Raw genomic sequence first — 25,649 nt, forward strand, 5'->3', positions numbered from 1 at the left:
CAGTGACATGGTCAGTTACTTGGCCAGTTACTCGACCAGGTATAGTTACTTGGTCAGTGACATGGTCAGTTACGTGACCAGTGACATGATCAGTTACATCTTGTTCTATAGGCAATGCTACACTTATATTCTCATCTGACACAATTTCCTCAAAATCTGAGGTTAAATCCTCATGGTTTGTATTGTGAACTTTTTCACTTAGAAACTTTACTTGATGTGTTTCAAAAATTCTAGGTGAATGATGAGCAAAATATAATTTATAGTCAGCAATGAATGTGATAAAATACACATTCCCACAGATAGTTTGATGCCTAAATGGTCCACATATATCAGTGTGTATGAGTTCTAATAAATTTTGGCTTCTATATGCAGTCTTCTTTCTAGTATTAGTTATTTTTCCCTTAAAGCATTCAACACAGTCTGTTAGATCAGAAAAATCAAGTTCATTTAGGATGTTGTTTTTCACCAAAATTTTCAGTCTCTCTTTTGAAACATGGCCGAGTCTTCTATGCCATAAAAATGCAGACTTTTCATTTAGTTTGGTTCTTTTAACACCTGTTAAAGTGTTAGTACTGTTTGTGTTATTTTCAACAAGTAAAATTTCTTGTTGAGCCATTGAACAATTTAACTGTAAATAATCATTCATAATAACACCAGAACCAATTTGAACAGAATTTTTAGAAATAAGAATTCCATTACTATCCATAACAAGTCTACAACTAGATTTTACTAAAAGAGAAACCGAAACCAAATTCCTTCTCATGGAAGGTACATAAAAAACATTGTCCAAAACTAACAATTTTCCTAATCCTAAATCGAGCTTTAAGGTTCCAATAGCCTTGACTGCCACTCTCATGCCATTGCCTACACACAGGTTCACTTCATCACTTTTTGGGATTCTCCTCCTTATGAATCCCTGCAAGGAATTAGTAATATGAATAGGTGAGCCTGAATCTATCCACCAAGACTGTGGTTCAACATTTATAAGATTAATTTCTAAAGAAAAAACTGTATTAGAAAAAATCTTACCCTTTTTGGCTAACCAATTTTTATAGCCAGTGCAGTCCTTTTTCATGTGTCCTACTCTTTTGCAAAAGTAGCACTTGAACCTAAATGACCTATTTTCCTTGGCCACTGCAGCTGTTGAACTCTTAGTTATGGCTTTAATAGGCTTGAGCTTATTTTGGGGCTTTTTCCTTTTAGGCTTCTCAATGAGGTTAATGGTTGTAGCAGGTTCCTTTTCTTCCTTGATCCTAGATTCTTCATCCACACAGATGGATATAAGTTCATCTAGAGTCCAGTTTCCCTTTTGAGAGTTGTAACTGGTCCTAAGATGACTAAAACTGTTAGGCAAGGAATGTAGTGCATAATGCACTACCTGCTCATCCCTAACCCCCATCAAGAGCTCCCTGAGTCTGCCATTTATATTGATCATCTTCATAATATGCTCTCTAACTCCCCCTGAACCCATGTACTTCAAATCATGAAACTCCTTGGTTAGCCTAGCAGCTTCTGCCTTTTCACTTTCTTTAAACTTAGCACCTATGAGTTCCAAAAAATCTGATGCTAGCTCATGTTCTTCTATACTTCCTCTGACAGTCTTGGACATAGAGGTACGAATGAGGTTCTTAGCCATTCTATTGGATCTATGCCACTTCTTGTAAAGATCAGTTTCCTTCTTGGTGCTCTTTTCAGTTAACTCTTCAGGTTTGTCCTCAGTGAAGCAATAGTCTATGTTCTCATGCATTCCCATATAGTTCTCTACAGAATCTAGCCAAGCTCTATAGTTGGTTCCAGTTAGCATCAAGACACTGTTCAAGTTCATGTAAGAGTTACCTAAGGAGCAAAACAAAAATTCGTGTGAGTTCTCAATTTGTAAAGAAAATAACTTTAAGTTTTCTGTGTTTTATTTAGCTTTAAGCAACCAAAACAAGAACATACAGAAAACCTAAACAATCCATACTTGCATTCATATCAGTCCATAACCAAAAATAATGTTAAGCAACACTTTTGAGCAGAAGCATAACATCCTGGAGTTCTTTATCAATATACCATGTTCAATGAAAACAAGTTATCCAAAGAAATTTATCCACATCTTTAGACAGAAGAAAAATTTCTAAGTATCCGTATTTATTTTCATCAAGCACGCATATTGCTGTTTTGTATTCTAAAACCATACTTGACCACTTCTTTGGAAGATAAAACTGAAGCATAGTTTTAAAACACAAAACACAATTTCAGTTTTGTTACTCGATCAAATACTTGATTAGTTACCTGACCAGTTACATGGTCAGTGACCTGACCAGTTACATGGTCAGTGACCTGACCAGTTACATGGTCAGTGACCTGACCAGTTACTTGGTCAGTGACCTGACCAGTTACATGGTCAGTGACCTGACCAGTTACTTGGTCAGTGACCTGACCAGTTACATGGTCAGTGACCTGATCATTGTTTTCTGCCAACATCAATGACGAATGCTTTGTGCATCATAATCACTTATGCCAACAGAAAACCACAAAACCCATGAGCTTTTAACTTTATATTCTACCCAGATTCATCCTTGTAAGAAAATAAAGCTCTCGTATCTGTCAATTTTAATTGTGTAAACAAATTCTGGGAGATTTTTGTTCTTCATGCAATTTTACACAATCACAGATACAATACCATATCATCAATCAATTCATCATGCATATTCAAGCACAATCAAAATTGTTTCGATTCCAAGAAACTACAGAACAATCAAGAAATTGTAAATTTCATCCGGTCACCATCTACTCTAACCTAACGCACGCCGGGAATGCAACTAGTGTTCTTGAGCACAATCAAAATTCAATTATCATGCTATGAATCGAAATCAATTTCCATAGAAAAACCTGTTTTTGCTTTTTCCCCAATTTGCTGCTAAAAATCACAGCGGAAGCGTGAATTTGATAATTAACCAGATGCAGCAATCGACTTAAGTAACTTACTTTGATAAGTTACATGACCAGTTACATGGTCAGTGACTTGGTCAGTTACTTGACCCGTAAAACAAAAACTTTTTTTTTTTTTTTTTTGTATTTGTTTTGCAAAACCCTAAAACGATTTTGATATATGTGAGCCTATGCTCTGATACCAATTGTTAGAAACCATATACATGCTCACAATATATGCACACAATCATAAAAGGGATTAAGACTTACCTTCAGCAATCACTGGCATGGATTCCATCTTATGCTGCAAACACGATCACTGAATATGGTCTTCTGTTACTTACCAACTTGCTTCTCAATGGACAGAACAATATGCAAAACGTCGGTAGTAATCAGGGACCAATTCATCTGTATATATAGGAGACTTAACCCTCAAGAAGCTTCCCATTAAAGCTATCCATATCGGTTTAGGTTTCCTAGTTAGATTCTTAATGTAACACTTCATTATAATCTTTCTTGCAGACTAAGAATAGGATTACTTACCTTAATGAATAGATACACTGCTTCATTAAGTTACAAGTATTGATTTACTGTTTGTATCCATGTTAACTAGGATTGATATTAAGCTAATCATCAATTACTTTATGATGATATGTGTTATGTCCATATTTGATCTTACAGTGCGTACCACTTTCAGCAATGAGCAGATCCCCATATGTACAAAGAGTGTGATGTTAACTAATTACAAAATCCCATATTGACAAAGAGTTCAGAACTGATGATCCAAATCAGTAAAAATTGCCCTAGTTCTTTGTCCACTTATACGCAAGACCAAATCCTGTACACGATCAGATCACATGCCCGCTAGTGTGTGAGGCATTTAAGAGGTACCATAGCGGTTTCTTTCCTGACCTGAAACAAAAGTAGGAAAAGCTGCATTAAGGCTTCGATTCGGTATAGTTTAGTGTGTAGTGTATACATGTACTCTAAATTTTCTTAAAGGTTTTCAAAGCATTTCAGAAACATGAAAGATTATATCAAACCTAAATGGAGTCTAAACTGAGAAAGAAAGACCTAGTTGACCAATTCAAGATCATATCTTGCTTCTAAAGGGATTCAGATATATAAAAATTGAAAACAAGAAGGGAGATCTTAATGCAGATTTAGTTTGAGTTTAACAAATAAAGTAAAATCATGTAGACTATCATTGGTTGAAATTGAAATACCTTAATCAAATGCATATGGATCATCAGCATATGGATTCAGAGACCCTTTAGAAAACAGGTCAACGATGTTTGAAGGACGTGGTTGACCCTCTCCCTTAGATCCCTACATAACAAAAACAACATATTGCAAATTCAGTATTTGCAGAATCAAAATGAGTGCTGCATTATATAACTCAAGCAATGCATCCAGCTTTTCCAATAATTCAATACAGTAATCTTTGGATTTAACAATATGTGTTCCAAAAAACCAACTTATCCTATATGTTCCAGCTACATGGTATTGATTTTCATTATCTGAGGAAACCAAAAGCAGGATCTTTTTACTTGTAATTCTAAATGCATGCGGATTCTTATAGCAACATTAACTGTATCCACTCAGATATATTTTATCCAAGAAAACTGAAGCTTCCAAGCAATCTTAGACATGAGAAAGTAGATGAATCACAAGATATATTACAAAAGTGAAATAAAGTAATGGGTTTAGCTTACCTTGACCACACTCCTGGGGCTTTTGACTTTTGGTGTACTTGTCCTCTTATGTTTTCTTGGATCCTGATGTTACACAGAAAATAAAATTCAGTTATTAGGAAATGTATGTACACATAAAGATACATAATTCTGAAGGTGAAAATGGAGATCGAGCATATAGCTTCACAGAAGCCACCAGGTTCATACCTCAAACATGACTGTGCTTCTTAATTTCCGTTTAATAGTTCTTCCATTACCAGTTTCAACTTCATATTCGTCACGAATTACCTGAAATGCATGAAGTAAGTCTCAGGTAGTTGATGGGATAAGGGAAAAATTAATCTCAGGATGTTGATAGGATAAGGCAAGAATTAATCAGATCTTAACAAGCAACATTAAACCGTTGTTAATACTATTGCCACTAGCAAGAAGATTCATATTTATGATCCATTTTCAACTACAGAAGTTGCTCTAAAGCTAAAGTTGCATTATTTATGAATATACCATCAGTAAAACTGTACGAGAGAAATTTCTACCTTTTTGTGGTGCTTTGAAATATTCATTACAGTTGGTGAATTGATATTCTCTGAAGCTTTCTTCAACAGTGTTGACACAGGTGTTTGTTTTGCTCCCACTAGAGGTGAATCCTACAAACCAAATAGAATGAAATATCATAATGAGAGTCATATTGTCATGTGAAAAGGAAATAAAATGATTTTCAGAATATCGTCCCACTTTCTCATGCTCTGGTCTTCTCAGAGAACGCTGACCTCTCCTTCTCACAACAGGGTTTCTCCTTGACGAAATTGAGTATTCCTGAGACAGAATGAACTCATCATATTGATAGAAATTCCAGACTATTATCAGATTATGAAATTTTATACTTCAACCACGATCACAAAAAAGAAATCTTTTAAATATACGCCCTCCCACTGCATAAATCCATGCCTTTTTGTGTTGTCTTCTATCTTAGTGAAATACTTTCTTGATTAAAGGATCAATCTATTCAATCATGCATATTTTAATAAAAATAAAATAAATTTGTGTATCACTGTTCTTATATGATTACAAACTTCAAAATTTAAATAGCAAGTATATCTGGCATAGATTAGTATCACTGCATCCAGATGTTAATGCAAATTCAAACAATTTTGTGTAGGTGTGTAGGTGTGTGTGTGTGTCTGTGAGAGAGAGAGAGAGAGAGATGCATTGGTTATAAAATCAACCTTCTTTGAATTCACTTCTTGCTCCTCTTCTGGCTTATCACTCATAACTTTCCACTGCAATTGCAGTAATGCCCTCTGCTTCTCCTCCTGTGATAATAAGAATATGTAAAAGATGTACAAAAAAATAAATTCAGAAAGAACATAGGAAGATAAGTACTTTGGACTTTTGAAGATCCAAGTCCTCCTGAAGCTTCTTAATCTCATCTTCATGCTGAAGCCTCAAAGCTTTCAGTTGGGCTTCATGTTCATTCCTCATTGATGAAATTTTCTATGACAAAAGTAATCTGATTTAGTTACTTAGGCGTATAAGACCCAACTTAGTTCGAGCTTAGAGCTACACGAAGTTACAAACCTCTCTCAACTCGTTTTCAGCTTGAAGTTGGATCTGCTTTAGCTCTTCACTGTGTTTAGCTTTTATACTTCGTTCCTTTTTATCATGCTCCTGCTGAAGACTACTGACCTGTAAATGTGAAAGTCAATAATGTTCTACCCCAAATGTGGCACTCTAGTTAGTGTAGTTGAGAATATAATCAGAAGCATGTAACAGAAATGCCTCAGAAAAGGAGAAACTTCCCCGATCAAAACTGAGCTACGTAGAACACGCCAAGGGTTAAACTAGGATTAATTCTTTGAAAAAAGTTGCACAGCCAGTAACAAATTGCAGGTAGGCTATTTAGTAGAATTATTACAGGTGCAAACAGACTTGAGTACCAAACAATTTTTTCTGCTTTTTTATGTTTTGTCAGCTTAATAATTTACAAATACTATAGACTAATGGTGAATGCTGAGGAATGAAAACTCCGTTCAATGCAATATATGTTGAGAGGTATTTAACATATGAAAAATAATTTCTCCCCTACTGAATGTAAATGTCTGATAATGTCAGAGAATATGTAGAAAAAAAAAAAAAATTCCGTCGTGTTGTTATATTAAACTAATGTAATTTGTGCAAAAAGTGATTATCAATTTTATATTTAATAGCATGCACCACTTTCCCACACATACCAGCGCAGTATGTTCCTCCTGAACATGCATTAAGTGCTGCCTAGATTCTTCTCTGCATTCTTCAAGTTTTTTCTCACATTCTATCGCCCTTTCTCGAACAAGTTTTTCTGCCTGCAGTTTCAATTAAACGAAGATCAATTCAAGAAAATGATTTATCTCTAACATATTCCAGGAGAAGGTAAAAATGAGAAAACCTTTTGCTTTTCCATGTTAACTATCTCCAGCTTCTCCACCTCATACTTCTTCCGGATGTCATTAATTGCCCAAGTAAATTTGTCATAATGCCAATCCAAAAGTAGTTAAACAACTGTAATGTGTCCAGATGCCTAGATCATAAGAGGTCAGACCTGGTCATTCCTCTGAGATATGTCTTTCAAATGCCTTGACAGTTCTAGTTGTTTACTCTCAAGCATGAGGTCATAGTGCTTCTTATCTTCCACAAGTTTAATTTCAGCAGCAGTCAGCGATGCAAGATTCTGGAACAAAGTACAGAACTGTAAGTACGTAAAATATGGTTTTACGAACATCTCACATTTATATTGAATTACAAACCTCTGTGATCTGTTCTTCCAGATTCTTCTCTCGTTCCTTATATTGCACAATAAGTTGCTCCTTTTCCTCTAGTGTGCTATGAAGCTGGCTGACTTGTTTATCCATCAAATCTACATGCTGCTCATGTGTTTCACCTTGCTTCAGTAAACCATCTATTTGTTCCGCTTTCTTCTGTATCTCTGCTTGTAGTTTCTCTGTATTATCTTTATTCTCAGTTTCTAGTGCTGAGATTTTCAGCAACAGAATTTGCTGCAAGATAGTACAAAAACAAGTTTAATATGACAAAAACACATCTCGTAATATAAAATGTATGTGTTGGTATTTGCAAACCCTTTTATTCTCAGATGATCTTGAACTTTCTGACAGAGAATCAATTTGCAGTTCTAATTCAGACACCAACTTCTCTGTTTCAATCTTCTTTGAGACCAGAGCTTCAGCTTCAAACTCCAACTTCTGTATCCTCTCCCTGGCTATACGGCATTCCTCTGAAAGTTGTGCCATAATAGACTCCTGAACTTTCTGAAGTTCCATGACCTTATTGTTCAACTCCTGATTTACCAATTGTATAGCATCTTTTTCTGATGTCAAGTTCAAGAACCTGACGTGCAGTTGATCATACTGTCTATTAGCAAGCTTGGCAGAAAGGTCTCTCTCCTGATTGACCAACCGGAAGCAAGCCTCGTAGACAGAGTTTAGCTTATCAAACTTTTCTAGAAAGTTCAAACTAACTCTGTCCAATTCAGCCAAATGTGCAGCCAACACATGAACAAAACCTTCAAGATTCTTTATCTCAAGGACTGACATATCTAATCTCTTAACAAGGTCATTGTTGCTCATATGAAGATCATACTTTTCTGTTTCCAAGTTCTCCTGACCAGTTATCAAACGTCTGATTTCGTCCTCTTTCAACTTTAACTCAAGATGCACCTCACCCAATTTAGTGTTCAGACTCTCTGTAGCCAACCTATTAGTTGCTAGAGTTTCTTCAAAGTTCTTAATCATAGCATCTGCAAGGAAAAGACATATGACTGCCGTCATAATGAAAGTCCAAGAGAACTTGAACAAACAATTTAGGAAAAGTCAGCGCATATGCATATGGATTCAGAGACCCTTCTGAAAACCGGTCACCAATGTTTGAAGGATGTGGTTGACCCTCTCCCTTAGATCCCTAGATTACAAAAACAACATATTGCAAATTCAGTATTTGCAGAATCCAAATGAGTGCTGCATTATATAACTCAAGCAATGCATCCAGCTTTTCCAATAAGTCAATACTGTAATCTTTGGATTTAACAATATGTGTTCCAAAAAACCAACTTATCCTATACGTTCCAGCTATATGGTATTGATTTTCATTATCTGAGGAAACAAAATGCAGGATATTTGTACTTGTAATTCTAAATGCATGCGGATTCTTATAGCAATATTAACTCTATCCACTCAGATATATTTTGTCCAAGACTAGTACAACCAAAGCTTCTAAGCAATCTGAGACATGAGAAACTAGATGAATCACAAGATATTCCAAAACTGAAATAAAGTAATGGGTTTAGCTTACCTTGACTACACTCCTGGGGCTTTTGACTTTTGGTGTACTTGTCCTCTTATGTTTTCTTGGATCCTGATGTCATACAGAAAATAAAATTCAGTATTGAGAAATGTATGTCTAAATGTGAAAATGGAGATTGAGCATATAGCTTCACAGAAGTCACCAGGTTCATACCTCAAACATGACTGTGCTTCTTGATTTCCTTTTATTAGTTCTTCCCATTTCCAGTTTCAACTTCATATTCGTCCCGAATGACCTGCAATGCATGAAGAAAGTCCCAGGTAGTTGATGGGATAAAGCAAAAGTTAGTCTCAGGTTGTTGAAGGGATAAGGCAAGAATTAATTGAATCTTAATAAGCAACATTAAATCCTTATTAATACTATTGCCACTAGAAAAAAGATTCATATTAATAATCTGTTTTGACCTACAGAAGTTGCTCTAAACCTAAAGTTGCATTATTTATGAATATACCATCAGTTAAAATGCATGAGAGAAATTTCTACCTTTTTAAGGTGCTTTGAAATATTCATTACACTTGGTGAATTCATATTCTCTGAAGCTTTCTTCAACAGTGTTGACACTGGTGTTAGTGTTGCTCCCGCTAGAGGTGAATCCTACACACCAAATAGAATGAAATATCATAATGAGTCATATTGTCATGTGAAAAGGATCAAACATGAAAGAAATTAAAATGATTTTCAGAATATCGTCCCACCTTCTCATCATGCTTCGGTCTTCTTAGAGAGCGCTGACCTCTCCTTCTCACAACAGGGTTTCTCCTTGACGAAATAGAGTATTCCTGAGACAGAATGAAAGTCATCATATTGGTAGAAATTCCAGACTATTATCAGATTATGAAATTTTATGCTTCAACCAAGATCCCAAGGAGGAAATCTATGAAAAATATACGCTCTCCCACTGCATAAATCCATGCCATTTTGCATTGCCCTTCTAAACCTTAGCACAATGCATTCTTGAATAAAGGATCACTCTATTCGATCATGCATATTTTAATAGAAATAAAATAAATTCGTGTATCTCACTATTCTTATATCAGTAGTTGAATACAAACTTCAAAATTTAAATAGTAAGTTTTATCGGTCATAGATTAGTATCACTGCATCCAGATGTTATTCATGTTAATACAAATTCAAAAACTTTTGTGCAGGTGTGTGTGTGTGTGTGTCACAGAGAGAGAGAGAGAGAGAGAAGCATTGGTTTTAAAGCCAACCTTTTTCGAATTCACTTCAGAAGAAACTAAAATACTTGGAAAACTAATCAAATTAAACATTGGACTATAATATTATATCAAAACAGAAATGATTTAGGCACTTATAATAAATAAATGAAACAGAGCTGGTATTGTTTAAGAGTCAATATCCACTCCCACTGGGACAGATGAAGCCACATTTCTCAGCTATACATTCTTTCATGTAGGACAGGGAACAAAAAAGAAAAGACTGTTAAAAAGGAGACTAACCAGAAGAGAATGGGACAATCAAGAAAAAATTTCATTCATAGGGAAATTTACTAAACACAAAAGTACTTTTTCCTCTGTTTTTTCTAGTAAACCAAACAGACCTTCAATTAAAGAAAGCATACGGAAAGCCACACATTAGGAGCTGAAGAAACTCAAAAAGATCACAAATTCACATTCTCCTATATTGAAAAAAAAAAAAGGAGGAAGGAAAAATTAAAATGAGACCAACATTTGGGGCTGAATTTGACTCCGCAGGAAGAACTATTTTCCTCTGTTACTTTGATTATATAAACCAAATAAGACCTTCATGTAAGAAAAAACACACATACAACCATGCATTGATCAATACTCAGATAAAGAAACACCAAAAAGATCATAAATTTACATTCTTTAACATCAAATGGAAACGATTTCACTTCTTACAAACAATTTTCCTCTGTTTTTCTCAGCAATACATGATCAATACCCAGATAAAGAAACACCATAAAGATGATAAATTCACGTTCTTTAACATAAAAAAGAATGAAAGAAAAGAATGAAAGACTGACCATTTGAAACTGAACTCGTGCTCGGGGGAAACTTCATCGTCCTTCTTGGGCACACGAGCTGTGGGGTCGATTCTGCAGCCGAAGACTGGTGTAATTGATTGTGTGGTGCCCATCCTCACGTTGAGACTGAATCTCGGTAAGCTCAAAGAAGATGAAGAAGAAGAACCCACTTCAGGTCTTCGAGAAGAAGAAGAACCCACATCGGGATTTTGAGGAGGATCCATGTCAGGTGCTTGAACAGAGCAAATGGCTTTTCACTTCTTGGAAATGGGAATTTTGGTGAAGAAAGAAAGAAAAGAGAGAAATGGGTTTTGAGGAGAAATGGGAGAGACGAGAATGAAATGAAGGGTGCTTTGGTTTTGGGGGGTTTTGTCAGAGAAACTGGAAAGGTTATGAGTGTGTTAGGAGAGTGTGCCTTCCTTCTTCTCTCTATTTATTGTCTTATTATGGGCGCTATCTTTGTCTGCACGAATGTGTACGGCCGAGTTCACCAAAAATCAATTTTTATTTTGTGTTTTTGTATAGCCTTCAACTTGGGCAAGTGTTGGAATTTAACTTCCATTTCTTATTGCAATACCGCTTGAATCTAGTGAGTTTCCATGCCCCCAGATTCTCAACACCAAACAGGACCTATTTGGGACATGAAATGGAAAGTTAATTACTTGTCCCCATACAAGTCCACTTTGGAGCTTGCCAAGTAAATAGTATTCAAAATTTTACTTGGAGTTGCCTAAAAATCAGCTCCTAGTTCTACATTTTACTTTGACATTGTGACTCAAGTGGGTAAATAATGAGGATTAGAGTGATTGATTTGGCTGTTGGTTAGGGTTCAGTGGAAGAGTATCTGATTTGGCTGTTGGCTAGGGTTTAGTTAAATTTAAGTATGTGTTTGTGGATGTGGGAGTATTTATTTATATATGATACATAATTCAGAGGAAGGTAGATATGGGAAGATGTATAGCCGGGTAATAGAGGGACTGAGTTAAAAGTCAGTGCATGCCTCTCAGACCAGGGTTTCAAATTCCAATGGAGTGAAGTTATTCAGATGAGCTGGTGTAGGCTTCTGCCATGAGAGGTTTTGGTTGATAACCTTCTGAGAGATATGACTCTCCTTCTCTCTGTCATCCTGATGTTTATCCAATTATCCCAATCATGTGATTAAATTCTATCACTTTAGTCCAATCGATATATTTAATTGCTCACCATTCCATGAGAGCTAGCTACCCCAGTTTCATGTGGATGATTGGTGGAACACTATACATTAATAGGAGCAACAAAAATTGCAGATTAAGCGTAATGGTGTTTCTGTAGAAGCTAGTGATAAACTGATAATAAGGTGGGCATAATAGGGATCTTAGCTAATTTTTATTTTATTTTTTTTGAAGTAAAGTGTCAAATCCAGTAATCCACACAAATAAATAGCACTTTTCTAATACAAAGATCTTACAACAAGAAACAAAAACCACACAGCAGCAGCAAGAGGATATAAATTATATCACACAGGCCAAAGTCTCCATATATGGATTATTAGATGCTTTAGGATAATAAGCTGCGTCAACTCGTAAGAGAGAATCATCAACTCCGGCCTTGGGAGTTAACTCAACAGATTTGAAAGTCTTGCTCTCAAGATTATAAGAAATGAGTTTACCAGGAGTATGCAGCAACAGAGACGAACTTTCCTCTTCTTCATTTTCGTCTCGATGGAGAGAGAACAACAAATTGTCCATAAACAAACACTACACCAAAAATCGCATCGGACAACGGTAGAAAACCGATGTGGGATTTGGAGTCCCACCGTTGTAGAGTGAGCCGTTGTCTGATGAAAAATCAGACAACGGTGGAACACAGTTGTGTGATAAACATACAGACAACAGGTTTGTGTTATAACTGTTGTGTGATAGCTCGGCAGATGCGAAGCGCAGCTGCGCAGCAATTGAGGCGTTGTCTTCAGACAACAATGCCAGTTTTAAGCTGTTGTATGTTAAGCATATCAGACAACATTTTTTTATTTTGTCTGTTGTCTGATTGATCTTCAAACTTCAGTTCTTGGACTATATCTGTTGTGTGATTAACTTTAGGACAACAGAGTTCAATTAATTCTGTTGTCTGAGTATAAATCAGAAGACACTAATTCGTTAAAAACCGATGTGTGATATGATTGATTACAATGTGTTTTTGTCCCATTTTTGGCCATTCAGACAACGGGCAATGATCATTATATCTAATCTGTTGTGTGATCATTTGAACATCTCATTCCTAAATTACATTGTGCATTCATTTGGTACATTTACCAAATACAAACATAGCAAACCATCAAATGATTCATATAACCAATACTTTAAACTTCAAAAGCAAAAGGGGTGCATTTCCCAATCATTGAAGCCAACATTTTACACAAAAGCATTCTAGTGCATGCCCATCTACTTGGGACATCAAAAAATTGATACACATATATATATATTGTTCCAAATCATGCCACACATGGTGCATGACAATGTACCAGCAGAGAAGCACAAAAAATATGCTTTCCTTATCTAAAATGTACCAGCAACAAGCGCGCTACTTCATGACTCTTGCTCATGTGTTGACAACAAACTTCCCCCACTTATTTCGCACTTGATCAATATCCGCTTGGGTGTATTGGCTGCTGCCTCTCCTCTCCCACTGAACATCTTTAACAGCCTCTAGCCTATAAAGTTTTCCAGCTTTCCAAATTGGACCTTCTGCCTTGAATTCCAGATTTACATGGGGACCTTTTATGATGTTACCAAACAATTCCAAAACCCAATTCTCAAGTACATCAAGAGATTCTGCATCGAGTACAATATCACAATGAATATATATTTTGACATCGGACTCTGGAGAATTAAAAAGCAGGATATTATATGTCAATGTAATAACAATGGCTCAATAACAGCATACAAAATTCCATCTACATTATAATAACAACTGCCAAAACACTATGATTTCTAACGGCCCAAGGCCTCATTGAAAAGTGCTAGTGAAATTATTTTCAGATTCAGAAACCAAAATATACCCTAGATCTCTCCAGCACGTTGCCTATTTTGAATTCCCACTATGATTTCTAACGGCCCAAAGGCCTCATCCAAAAGTCCTAGTGAAATTATTTTCGGCTTCATTACCTATTTAGAATTCTAGGTATCAGAATAGTCACTATGAACACCATTACTGACAAACCCACAATGCTTAATTGTGTTCTCCTACATCAACCTCTGGTCCTCTACAAGTTCCTAGAATCAAATATGATAATGAACAAAACAAAATCCCTGGCCTAACAAATGTAATCTAATTGATAACAATATGAGAATGCTACCCTTTGGAACAAATTTGAAAGCAACAAGTACTAATGCTGAGGATGGTGGCACCACTACTACACAAAAACATTCAATGACGTTTGAAAAACGTCATAAAAAGGTTTTCATGGCGTTTTTCAAACGTCATGCAGAACGTCGTCTCTACTGGTGCCGTCTTATGTGGCATGAATCTATGACAATCAGAAAACGTCATAGAAAGTATTTCTATGACAGTTCCAAAACGTCATAGAAAGTTTTTTCATGACGTTTGATAAACGCCATGAAAAGTATTTCCATGACGTTTCATAAACGTCATCAAAACTATTTCCATGGCGTTTTTGAATAGCCATAAAAACTATTTCCATGACGGTTTTCAATTGTCATCTAAAGTATCAAAGATGACGTTTATAGAGTGCCATAAAAATAGCTTTAATGGCGATTAGTAGTCGCCATGGAATAATTTCCATGACGTTTTTTAGTTGCCATTGAAATGATTTCATGACGTTTTGTGAATGTCATGCTATGTTTTCGTGACATTTAGTGAATGTTGTGCTCATATGTTCAATGACATTGACAAAGTGTCATAAAATAAATAAAATTTTTTAAAAAAATTATTCAATATATTTAATATTTAATCAGAAACAAATATTATATAAATCCATCATCAAATATATCACACATTGTTATTGAATTCAAAATACAAAATACTTATAGCTATATATAGCTGCTTATGCCTTGTCCAAAAAAAAGCTAGTTGCCAATACTATTTCAATTGTCACAGAGAATGTACTTAATCGGCCAAGCAACAGTACTTCCAGGTGCATCTTCCATAGTCACAAATTCGGGCTGACTTCGATAGAATACAACATCAGGCATGACAACTTCCTCAATAGCAATTCTATAACAATTAGGTCCAAGTTTGTAGCCATGCACTTTTGATTCTGGATGAATATCAGAAATGTGTCCTCTAGCCACTACTTCACTTGTACCTTCCCAGTTTAGCAACTTGCACTTATCATTGATAGAAAGTTGGGTGCTATCATGTCGTGACTACAAAATCCAAAATGGGATATACACAATCCAAAGTTAACTACAATTTCAAAACATGTTCCAAAATGCAGAAATTTTACACAATCTCATAAACATGTTTCAAGGCTGGATACTATGAGGAGAAATTTACACAATCTCATAATATACCAAAGCAACATAACACAAAACCTCACCAAAGCAAAGCAACAACAATCTTAGAACAACCAAAGCAACATATCACACTTCACCAAAGCAACAGAACACAAAACCCCACCAAAGAACAACACAAATTCCAGTAAATATTTAACTGCCCAAATGTAAATGTACCTTAGAATTTCCAGTACCAGGGTTCATACTTCCTTCACCATGTTCATGTCCATTCTAATTTGTATATAAAAAATGAGAACAGTATATATAAGTGTAAACCAGATTCTAAGTAACAAAGTGGAATGCACCAAATTCTTACTTATGGAGTATTAATAGGATCAGCATGCATATTTCCACCATCACCACCACCACCATGCCCATTTTGGCTCTTTCAAAACAATCACAAACAACTTTAAGGGTTTTTTTTTTACTATGTATAAAGACTCAGGGAAGTTGTTTTCATCTGGCAGCATATTTTTGTTTTTGAATTCCTTCAGGAAGTCATCAAACCCAGAATTGGAAAGACCAGATGCAACTTTCAATTTGTACAAGTTTAAGGTGGCTGATAGCTTTGTGTATTTTGTACAACCTGGGTATAGAGGAATTTCAGCCTCCATAATCTTCTTTTTGTACTTATCTTTTGCATTTGTACAAGATGCACTTGCAACGCCATCAGGAAACTGAAAGCAGGCATCTTTATACATCTGATGAGCTTCTGGCATTTCATAATCCTCATCAAGGTGAGGTGACATTGCACAATCATTGACTTGTACAGATGTGCTAGGCTCACCGTGTAAGACCCAGACTTTATAGTTAGGATCAAAGCCATATTTGATCAAATGTAAGAACAAATCATCATCAGTTTGTGGGCTACAGTTTCCACATACAGCGCAAGGACATATGACCATGTCAGGATTCCTTGCATACTTCTTAGAGTTCAAGATAAATTCCTTAACTTTTGCTTTGTACTCAGAATTATTTGGTGACCATTTTATCCAGCTCTTATCCATGCTAAACTAGAAAGGCATTACACCTAAACAAATTTGTAAATCCAAACAAATTATAAACTAATTAACTAAAGAATAACTATAGCAAGAGTTATGGTCAGTTTAAATTTCATGATTCATCTCATCAAAAACTAAATTTTATTGCTAAAACAAAAGTCAATCTTCACAGCCAAAGAAAGTAATTCAAACCAATTTACATAAGGAATGCGGAGGATCTGAAAAGTAATATGCATAACTCAAACCAATATGCATAACTCAAACTCAATCTTGACAGTAAATAGATAGATATTAAATACATCATCCAATACAAAGTAATGAAAACTTACAGTTTTTGAAGACTTTCGCCAACAGAGAATAATGTAGATATGCAGTACTTAATCAACCAATGAAGGCAGAGGAAATAGAGCAAGAGGGGAGATAATCCAGAGAGTTTCCACTTCCTATATTCTGTGATTGGAAAATTGTAACATAATTAGGAAGGACTATACTAACAAGCAGGTACAGCTGCAAATAAAAAAACTACAGTAAATAAAATGAACAAAACAAGCCCAAGTTAAAGACATAAAGTAGAACAAGCACAAAGAAAGAAACTAATGTTCTTTCTACCTGTACTAGAAAGCCTGAGTGATGTAGGAGTTGCAGCTACACATACTACCCTACAGATTTATCACACTAATATTCTTACGGCACTTTTAGCTGAGTTATCTCCAACCAATACCAGAAAGAAAAAAAAAAAAGACGCGTATGATCTGATCAAGAAATGAACCGATCATACATATATGTATATAAATATTTGCAGCTGTAGATGTCAATAAGAGAAAGTTGCAGGTGTACATATGTACAAGACAAACCCCATACATATATATATATATATATATATATATATATATTTGCAGCTGTAGATGTCAATAAGATAAAGTTGCAGGTGTACATGTGCACAAGACAAACCCCATATATATATATATATATATATATATATATATATATATATATATATATAGTTAAAGACAAGATATAGTTGCAGCTGTGAATCCTCAAAATGCCAAGCAAACACAAATGATTCAATAGGATAAACATAAGTAAATAGAAATAATGAAATAAAACCCAAGTAGTCTCAGACCTCTTTAGCGTCCACAACGATTGACAATGTTCTATTCCAAAACAAGAGTCACAAATTCAACAAAATGACACTTCAATACTAACAAAAACACTTGTTCAGAAATTATTTAAGGTCCGAGATCGAGTATTCTCATAATTCATTTAAACCTGTGACGCAGTAAGTCCTACACTACTTGCCCTCTATAGGATATAGAAGGAAATTGAGTTTCGTAGTGAGCCCGAGAATCGTTGTAGTATTGCAATGACTAAAAGCACTTACAGAAATGAAATTCGGATCATTTTCTAATAATGGAAGATAGTGAAACGAAAACGAGCCACAAACCCATTAGACATAGTTTTCAATAGCTCCAAAGAACTCAAATTCTCAAACTCAATCATTTGCTCACCAATCACTCAATTATAAACCCAAAAATATCACTTCAAAACAAATTGAACTTATCCAAACACCACAAAACCCTCCAATTCAAGCACAAACTACCAACCCAGTCCCTCAATTGCAAAATCATCACAATTACAAATCGAAAAACCAAAAGAAACAACAGGTAAAGGATTTGCAGCAGAGGTCATAAATCCACATAAAACCCAAGTAGAAGAAAAGAATCAAAAAGTGAAATTGAGATTACTTGAATACAGTGAGAGAGATGATGAAGGCCGTTGAGAGAATAGATAGGGATAGACGATGGAGAGAGCCTTCACACAGTGAGAGAAGGAGATATAGACGATGAAGGCAGTAGAGACGATGAAGGAGTTCTTTTCGAGGTTTAGATGAATTTTCTTTTCTTTTTTGTTTTTCTGGCTAAGTGTCTTCCTAAGACTAGAAAGACTTAAAAAATATATTTTTTTAAAAAGGTTATATGGCGCCAGATAAAAAGATCTGGATGGGCTAAGCGCATAATGAAAATTTGGCGCTGGTTTTAAATTTTGGGCCAAATGTTTTTATGACATTTATGAAATGCCATGGTCCGTTTTAGAATCAATGACACTTTACAAACGTCATAAAAAAATTCTCATGACATTTTTCAAACGCCATGACCCATTTCAATCATGGCACTTATCAAGCGTCATGAAAATATTTTTTATGACGATTTCCAAACGCCATGGCCCATTGTCGTTCATTGCACTTGTCAAACGTCATGGAAGAACTTTTCATGACTTTTGAAAAACATCATAAGAATAATGACAATTAGAAAACGTCATCAAATAGTATGACTTTCAATGACGTTTGAAAAACGTCATAAACTTAAGATGCAATTTTGATCCATGACGTTTGCTAATAAAAACGTCATGTAAAGGGTATTTAATGACGTTTTTGGGCAAATGTCATCTAAATATTGTCATTAAAAGTCATATTTGTAGTAGTGCACTCATGTACTTTTCTTTCTTGTATTACTTGATCTTTCACCAAGTAAATTCAAATGGATAACTCCTAAAAGATATTTGCAAAATGTCTCTTTGTTCCCCCTAACCCAATGGTTTTATCAGATGTTTCTTTTATAAAAGGTATTAGCAATATTTATTGAGCATGTCCAAAAAGTTGGCTTATGGCTTTTTTTACAGATTTATTTATTTTATACACACACACACATATATATATATATATATATATTATTCAAATGAGCTTTCAAGACAGAATTGTAGAGAAAAAATGCATTACCTAGATGCCTTTTGAAATTCAGTCAAAAAGTTGTAGAACTCTCTTGGTGAAGAACTACCTCCTTGCTCCCTACACACTAACAAATACTCCATAGCCTGAAATAATTCCGAGTGTTACCATCCATTGCAAACAATAATAACATGATATAACAAAGTGCATAAGATTCTAATGAAAAAAAAAATCAAGAATGATTGTTTGAATAATAATAAAGTTTCTGTAACCAATTGCTCTGGTTGCTGAATTGGAATTTGGAATAAGATCCGCATCAAGAAGCCATCTAGCCTCAGACAAGATACCATCAGTTCCTGCAGTAAACTAAATGATGAGCTTATGTAAAACAAATGAAATTTTCTTATTTGATTCAAGAACACAAAGATGGATGATCAATCTATAGTAATGTACCCCAGTATGACTTACCTGACACCATATCTTCACATCGCCAATCAATTGATCTGTATAGATCAACCCTTTGGTTTGAGAGGAAAAATCAAATGAAGTCATAGTCCAATTCCTTTGATTTAACTTCCTCCACAACATTAGCAGAGGAACTAATGTCATTAGTGTCTACTACACTAGAATCACATTCTTTGCGGAAAGAATCATACGGTACTTCGAAGGCAGATGGAGGTGATCTACTAGACTGTCATTTCATGAAAAAAAAAATATTCAACCAGAGAGACAACAATGATTTAAGTTATCAACAAAACACTTATGTTTGTCATGTGTCTCTCTGTTTAAAGAATGTATAGTTTAAGTCCCTATCTTTTTTGTTTGGGGTGGGGCTAGGGGGATATTCCATTATTCACATATATAAGCAGAAACATTACAGACCAACCTTGATGATCTCCAGGCTGCGTCTTAATCGGTACCAATCATTAGCAGCCAAAAATTGAGCCTTAGGGTCACCTGCTTTGATCACCAACTGCACAGCTGCATCCCAGTGTCCATTTCTTTCTAAATCTGCCAACTCAAAAGACACTTCAGATGCGATCTCTTTTGAGGCTTTGGGAACATCTGGTTTTCCATATATTAACCTGATATTTATAACAACAAGTACTGTTATGAATACAACCGAAAAGAAGAGAAAAACACATAAATAACAGCATCCCTCTAAATTCCAGAGTGTATCTGAATTCAACCTAAAGAGACTGAGTTAAATGGTGCCAATATCACCAACAAACATAGAGTTGTCTTTTCAAAACATATTTGTTTACCAGGAAGGCTATTTTATCAACAACTAAGTGGCATTTCTGTGACTTAACATTCTAACTTTAACATAATTAACATATACACTAATAATAAGACAGAGAAAATTTTGTAGAAAATATTTACACAAGAAAATAGTAGCACCTACCATCGCAAGTACAATCCAGTGCCACTAGTAACTATGGGAACACGCCCATTATCAAGAATACACCTTGTAGCTTGCCTTGCATCGTCATAAAATTGTCCAACGGAGTAGTCTGAAGAATAATACATGTGTTAAATTGGGAGAACAGATATATCCAAAGTTCCAAACATAGTAGTAGAAAACTCAACATCATCTCAATGGCTTAAAAAATAAAAGCAAAAATAATAGCAGCATCGATAAAAGCTGCTCCTATCCAGGATTCAGTTCAATTGAGATGTCATAATCACAGAAACAAAAACTGCAGATTGTAAAAATAAAGGTCCACCTCCACTATCTTTGAAGAAGCCGAATAATAGAAAGACAAGGCACTAATCACAGAAACTACATGATAATTTGAATATGACAACCAAAAACTCACAAATAATACAGCACACATAAAACTAACAATTGTGGAAGTGTCAAATTATACAGAACAGTTAAAGTGGAAGGTTCAAGATTTTTTGAGATTTGTCTGTGCCTGCTCATCAAGTGCTTGAATAAATGAGCCTCTCTTATTCCACGACTTCATATACTATTTCATATACTTTAGTTGTTCTAGGATACTCAGTGTTAAGTTTTTATTATTATACCATATGCTCTTTGCCTCTTTCCCATCGCAAGTTTACTTGCAACTATAATTTTTCTTTTCTAATGTTTTACATTCATGCATTTTTTTTAAAAACACAGCATAGGCAAATCTACATTATGAAGCAAAAGCTATCATCTCTCTGGTAAATCAACTTGTAGCAAACAGTCATTCCGGGAGAGGAGGGAATTGCAGCAAACAATGACATTTCTTATTGCAAGTCATAAATCGTTTGCTCTTTTGAAGCACGAATCAAAACAACCTTCATATAAAGATCACATCTTTATAAGCAGAACTGCAGAGCATTAGCCGATATGAAGAAGTGAAGAACGAAGAACTGAAGAACTGAAGAGGGACTTACAGAGTGAAATACCCATTACCCATTACAGAGTGAAGTACTCATTACGGTCATTACCCAAGTACCCACTAATCAAATATTCAAAATACCAATTCAAACTTCCAATTCAAGGGAATAGAGGGACTTACAGAGTTAGAGATTGAAGGCGGTGCGCATTACAAAGCGAGTCTGAAGCAGCCGAGATAAAGCACTGGAGCTGTAGTGGCTTGGGGAGAGCTGCGGTGGTTCGAGGGAGCTGCCATGAAGGCGTGGACGAGTGATGCAGAGGCGTGGTGGCTTGGTAGGGAGAGACCGGAGAGCGAATAGGAGTTTTGGGGATCGAATGGTTTAGGCAGATTAGGACTCAATGTCTCATTGATTTGGGGATCGAATGGTTTAGGCCGTTTTAGATGTCGCGAAAAGGAAAAAAAAAAAAAAAACCAGCCTAGTCGCCTTGCCACCCAGACGAAAGCCCAGGCTCCATTACCTTTCTCATTCGAAGACCAACACAAGCCCAGAAATCCCAAATCGAAGAGAGGACGAAGAGCCGTAAAAACCCCAAATCGAGTAGCTGTGAAACCCCCAAATCCCCAAATTGACGTTGTAAACCTAGAGATCGAAGAACCCTAATCTTCAGCGGATTGAAGAACCTCCTCCTTCTTCCCAGTTCCTAATACGCAGAACCCTATTTCTTCACAAATGGAATTGAGTGATGGCTGAATCGAGATAATAGAACCCTAATCTCGGCGGTGATGTGTGTAGGCGAAGATCATGATGTAGATGGAGGAAGGGATTGCGGAGACAATAGGGAGAGGAGCAATCTAGGAAAAGGGACAGTAAAACGCGAGAGGAGATGATGTTTTGAGGAGAGATGCTCGAAGAAAAGGTCCTTTGTTATTTTGTGCTAGTGGGAGATAATAGCTATCTTGCGCGGGGTTTGGTTTTTTTTTTTTAAAAAAATTTGTATTCATGAATCAGACAACACATATATGAAGTTATGTTGTCTGATTATACATAGTTTAAATTTGAGCTGAGGGAGCAAGGAGGGATAGTTCCCGCCTATGTGCAATCATAGTACCAGTTTTGGCGCTAGGGATAGGTATCTCTCATTCAGACAACACAAATAAGAAATTACGTTGTAGGAGTACATATATGTACCCTATATTTCGATCAAAGTTTGTTCATTTTGGGGGAATGAATGACATTTTGGATGCATTGAAATTTTCCCAGTATATATCTTCATTACTTGGACAACACAAAGTAAAAAACTGTTGCATGATGTTTTGCAAGCTACACTCATACAACAGATATAACTATTCTGTTGTCCTTTGGAGTACCAATTTGGAGCCAAATTTGAGTTAGGCTAAGAGGGAAATCTGCCTCTGTTTTTTTTTTTTTTCATTCACACAACAGATTATTCTTGTAACCATTGTGCAATGACCTTCTAAACAAAAACTTCAGAATTTTAACCACCTTATACAACGTAAGTTTACTAAACGTGTTGTGTGATTCACTTTTCTTCATCACACAACACTTTTTTTTTTCGTTGTGCAAAAAGTGTTGTGTGTTAACGTTTTTGGTGTAGTGAAAGAGCGGGAAAGAAGCGCACAAGGGATCAAGATCAACATGGTACTTGACAAACCAGCCAGAGTAGTCTCTTCCCATCTCCAACACTTCAAATTTAGTAAGACAGGGATCAAAAAGATCAATAAGATGCAAATGGTGCCCCTCACAAGACTCCCGAAAGTATCTAGATTTCCTCTTGCAAATGTCCTTCTCGTAAAGGTGAGGAGGATTATCAATAAAATTGTCCCGTTCTTCATCTATGTGAAAGTATGCTACCTCACCATACATGCCTAACCAATTAATTACTCCATTCCAGTCTAGCATGCGTTCATGATAAGGGATGCTAAATACCCTCTCAATAAAAGAATCAAGAAACCTCCAACTTTGAGTCTCGGATGAATATATCACTACGTGAAAGATGGTGCATTTTTTGGATCCATCAATGGTCCAAAGACAGACCACCTTGTAATGAGGTGATTTGGAGGGGTCAAAGGCCTAAGCAATAGAGATGATATAGGGTTCTACTTGTTCACCGGTAGCGGTGGTAACAAGAGTAGCTGGAGGAGGAATAAGTGTGTGGAACTGATTGGTTGTAGGATTGAGAATAAAATATGGGGGGGGGGGGGGGGTGTGGTGTGGGGGTGGGGGTTTACATTTTCAGAACGAAAAAGACTACACAAGAAGAGGCCATTTTGGTTTTCATGGTTAGTACTTGATGCAGAATGGATGGCAGCCCAATTCGAAAAACAGTTGGATCGTACTAAAGGAGGAAAACGAAAAGTGACTAGTAGACACGAAACAGCTCGGTGTCCGATTAGGACGTGCCTTACCTTTCCGGAAAGGGAATTGCGCCAGAAACAAGACTCATATCATAGCTATGACTTGTGGCCTTTTTCGGGCTTTCGGGGTCGTTTAGGGCCTCAAAACTGTATTTTTCTATTTTTCCCGTTTTGGTTTTCCTAGTTATTTTTTGTTTTCATTTTTATCCATGGGCTTTAGGGTTTCATTGTTAGTCGCCCTAGGGTTACTTTTCTCTTATTTATGCAGCCGCAAGCAGCTTCAATAAAATAGAGAATTTCTCTTTTATCTCTGGTGGACTCCAGAACCCTTTTGTTAAGTTTATTGCTGGTAAACCTAGTTATCAATCCGACTGCGTCAGGTGGTATCAGAGCAGGTCTTCCCTGTCTCTTTTGTTTGCCTTAGTAGCAATGGGTGAAGTTACGAAATCAGATATTGAAGCTCTTACGACAGCGTTTACCGCTGCCATCAATTCCATGAATAATCAGATTGGAGAAATTCGTGGATTGTTGGGTGAGAGGAACAACAACAACAATCGGAATAAAGGCAGGGAAGGAGGCTAGCGAGTTAGGGCTCCACGTGGTGAAGTTGTTGTTAATCCTTCAGAGTCTGAGTCTGAAGAAGAAATTGTGCAACATGAACACCAAGGACAAGCCGACCAGGATTACAAAGTCAAGGCTGAGATTCCTTTCTTTTCAAGCAACTTGGGTGTAGAAGATTATCTGGATTGGCAGCTTCAGGTGGACAGATTCTTTGAGATTATGGAAGTGCCTAAACATAAGCAGGTTAAGCATGTTGCCTGGAGATTGAAGAGTACTGCTGCAGTTTGGTGGGATAAATTGCAGAACACTCGAAGGAAGCAGAGGAAACAGGATGTTAGAACATGGTGAAGAATGAAGCAGTTGATGATGGAGATATTCTTGCCAGATGATTATGAGCAGATTTTGTACAGGTTATATATTGAATGTGTCCAGGGAACTAGGACAGTGGCTAAGTACACTGCTGAGTTCTTACCCTACTTAGAGAGTAATGAATTAGGAGAAACTGAAGGCCAGAAGGTGGCTCGCTATATCAGTAGGCTGAAGCCTCTCATTCAGGAGAAAATTGGGTTAGTCACTATGTGGACTGTGGCAGAAGCTTCAAACCTAGCATTGAAGGCAGAGTTGTTAGAGAAGCCCTCACGAGCTTCTTCTTTCCAGAGATATAACTACCAAAGGAGCACATATTTGGTTAACTCCTCAACTGACAGGGGTAAAACCACACTGCATAAAACAGAAAACGCTTTTAGGGCTTCCAATCCTCCTTTTAAAAGGGCTGGCAGTTCTAACAGTTCTAGTGGTGCTCAAAACAGGACCCCGAACCAGAGACTTAATAATCCTTATGCTAGATCTACAACAGACGTCTGTTATCGATGCAACAAACCTGGGCATAGATCTAAAGTGTGTCCTGAGAGGAGACAAACTACTCTTATAGGTGAATATGATGAAGATGAATATGAAGAAGAAGGAGGAAGAGGTGACGATTATGATGGGGCTGAGTTTGTGGAGGAGGAGTCTCCTGAAAAGGTTAATATTGTGTTGCAGCAGGTCTTATTATGTCCTCAAGAAGATGGGCAGCGACGCAATATTTTCAGGTCATTTTGTTCCATCAATAACAAAGTGTGCAATTTGATTGTGGATAATGGGAGCTGTGAAAAATTTGTAGCCAAGAAGCTGGTGGAATACTTGCAGTTAC

General features: G+C 36.2%; 2 protein-coding genes and 1 long non-coding RNA gene across 3 annotated transcripts; all 3 read right to left on the reverse strand.

Moving 5' to 3' along the window:
* Window positions 1-3,609: 3,609 nt before the first annotated feature.
* LOC112181337 (synaptonemal complex protein 1) lies at window positions 3,610-11,179 on the reverse strand. Its single transcript, XM_040512314.1, has 19 exons — window positions 10,969-11,179; window positions 9,656-9,739; window positions 9,444-9,554; window positions 9,114-9,195; window positions 8,949-9,011; window positions 7,721-8,558; window positions 7,391-7,639; window positions 7,186-7,314; window positions 7,033-7,080; window positions 6,839-6,949; window positions 6,186-6,293; window positions 5,991-6,101; window positions 5,834-5,920; window positions 5,343-5,423; window positions 5,144-5,254; window positions 4,815-4,895; window positions 4,629-4,691; window positions 4,140-4,242; window positions 3,610-3,825 (listed from the first exon to the last, which is right to left on the reverse strand). Exons 6-18 carry the CDS (start codon window positions 8,426-8,428, stop codon window positions 4,141-4,143), a joined length of 1,989 nt encoding a protein of 662 aa, XP_040368248.1. The 5' UTR covers window positions 8,429-8,558; window positions 8,949-9,011; window positions 9,114-9,195; window positions 9,444-9,554; window positions 9,656-9,739; window positions 10,969-11,179; the 3' UTR covers window positions 3,610-3,825; window position 4,140.
* A 3,733-nt stretch (window positions 11,180-14,912) lies between these two features.
* Window positions 14,913-18,389, reverse strand: LOC112181341. The gene is made up of 3 exons (XR_002928799.2): window positions 18,208-18,389; window positions 16,792-16,912; window positions 14,913-15,332 (listed from the first exon to the last, which is right to left on the reverse strand). It is a non-coding gene; the product is annotated as an uncharacterized LOC112181341 (long non-coding RNA).
* Window positions 18,390-19,403: 1,014 nt separating this feature from the next.
* LOC112181338 (tRNA dimethylallyltransferase 9) lies at window positions 19,404-20,717 on the reverse strand. Its single transcript, XM_024319727.2, is given in 4 exon segments — window positions 19,404-19,543; window positions 19,656-19,878; window positions 20,074-20,272; window positions 20,593-20,717. Coding segments are annotated over 4 exon segments (687 nt in total).
* Between the last annotated feature and the right edge of the window lie 4,932 nt (window positions 20,718-25,649).

Source organism: Rosa chinensis, unplaced genomic scaffold, assembly GCF_002994745.2.
Source record: "Rosa chinensis cultivar Old Blush unplaced genomic scaffold, RchiOBHm-V2 RchiOBHmChr0c28, whole genome shotgun sequence".
Lineage (NCBI taxonomy): Eukaryota > Viridiplantae > Streptophyta > Magnoliopsida > Rosales > Rosaceae > Rosa > Rosa chinensis.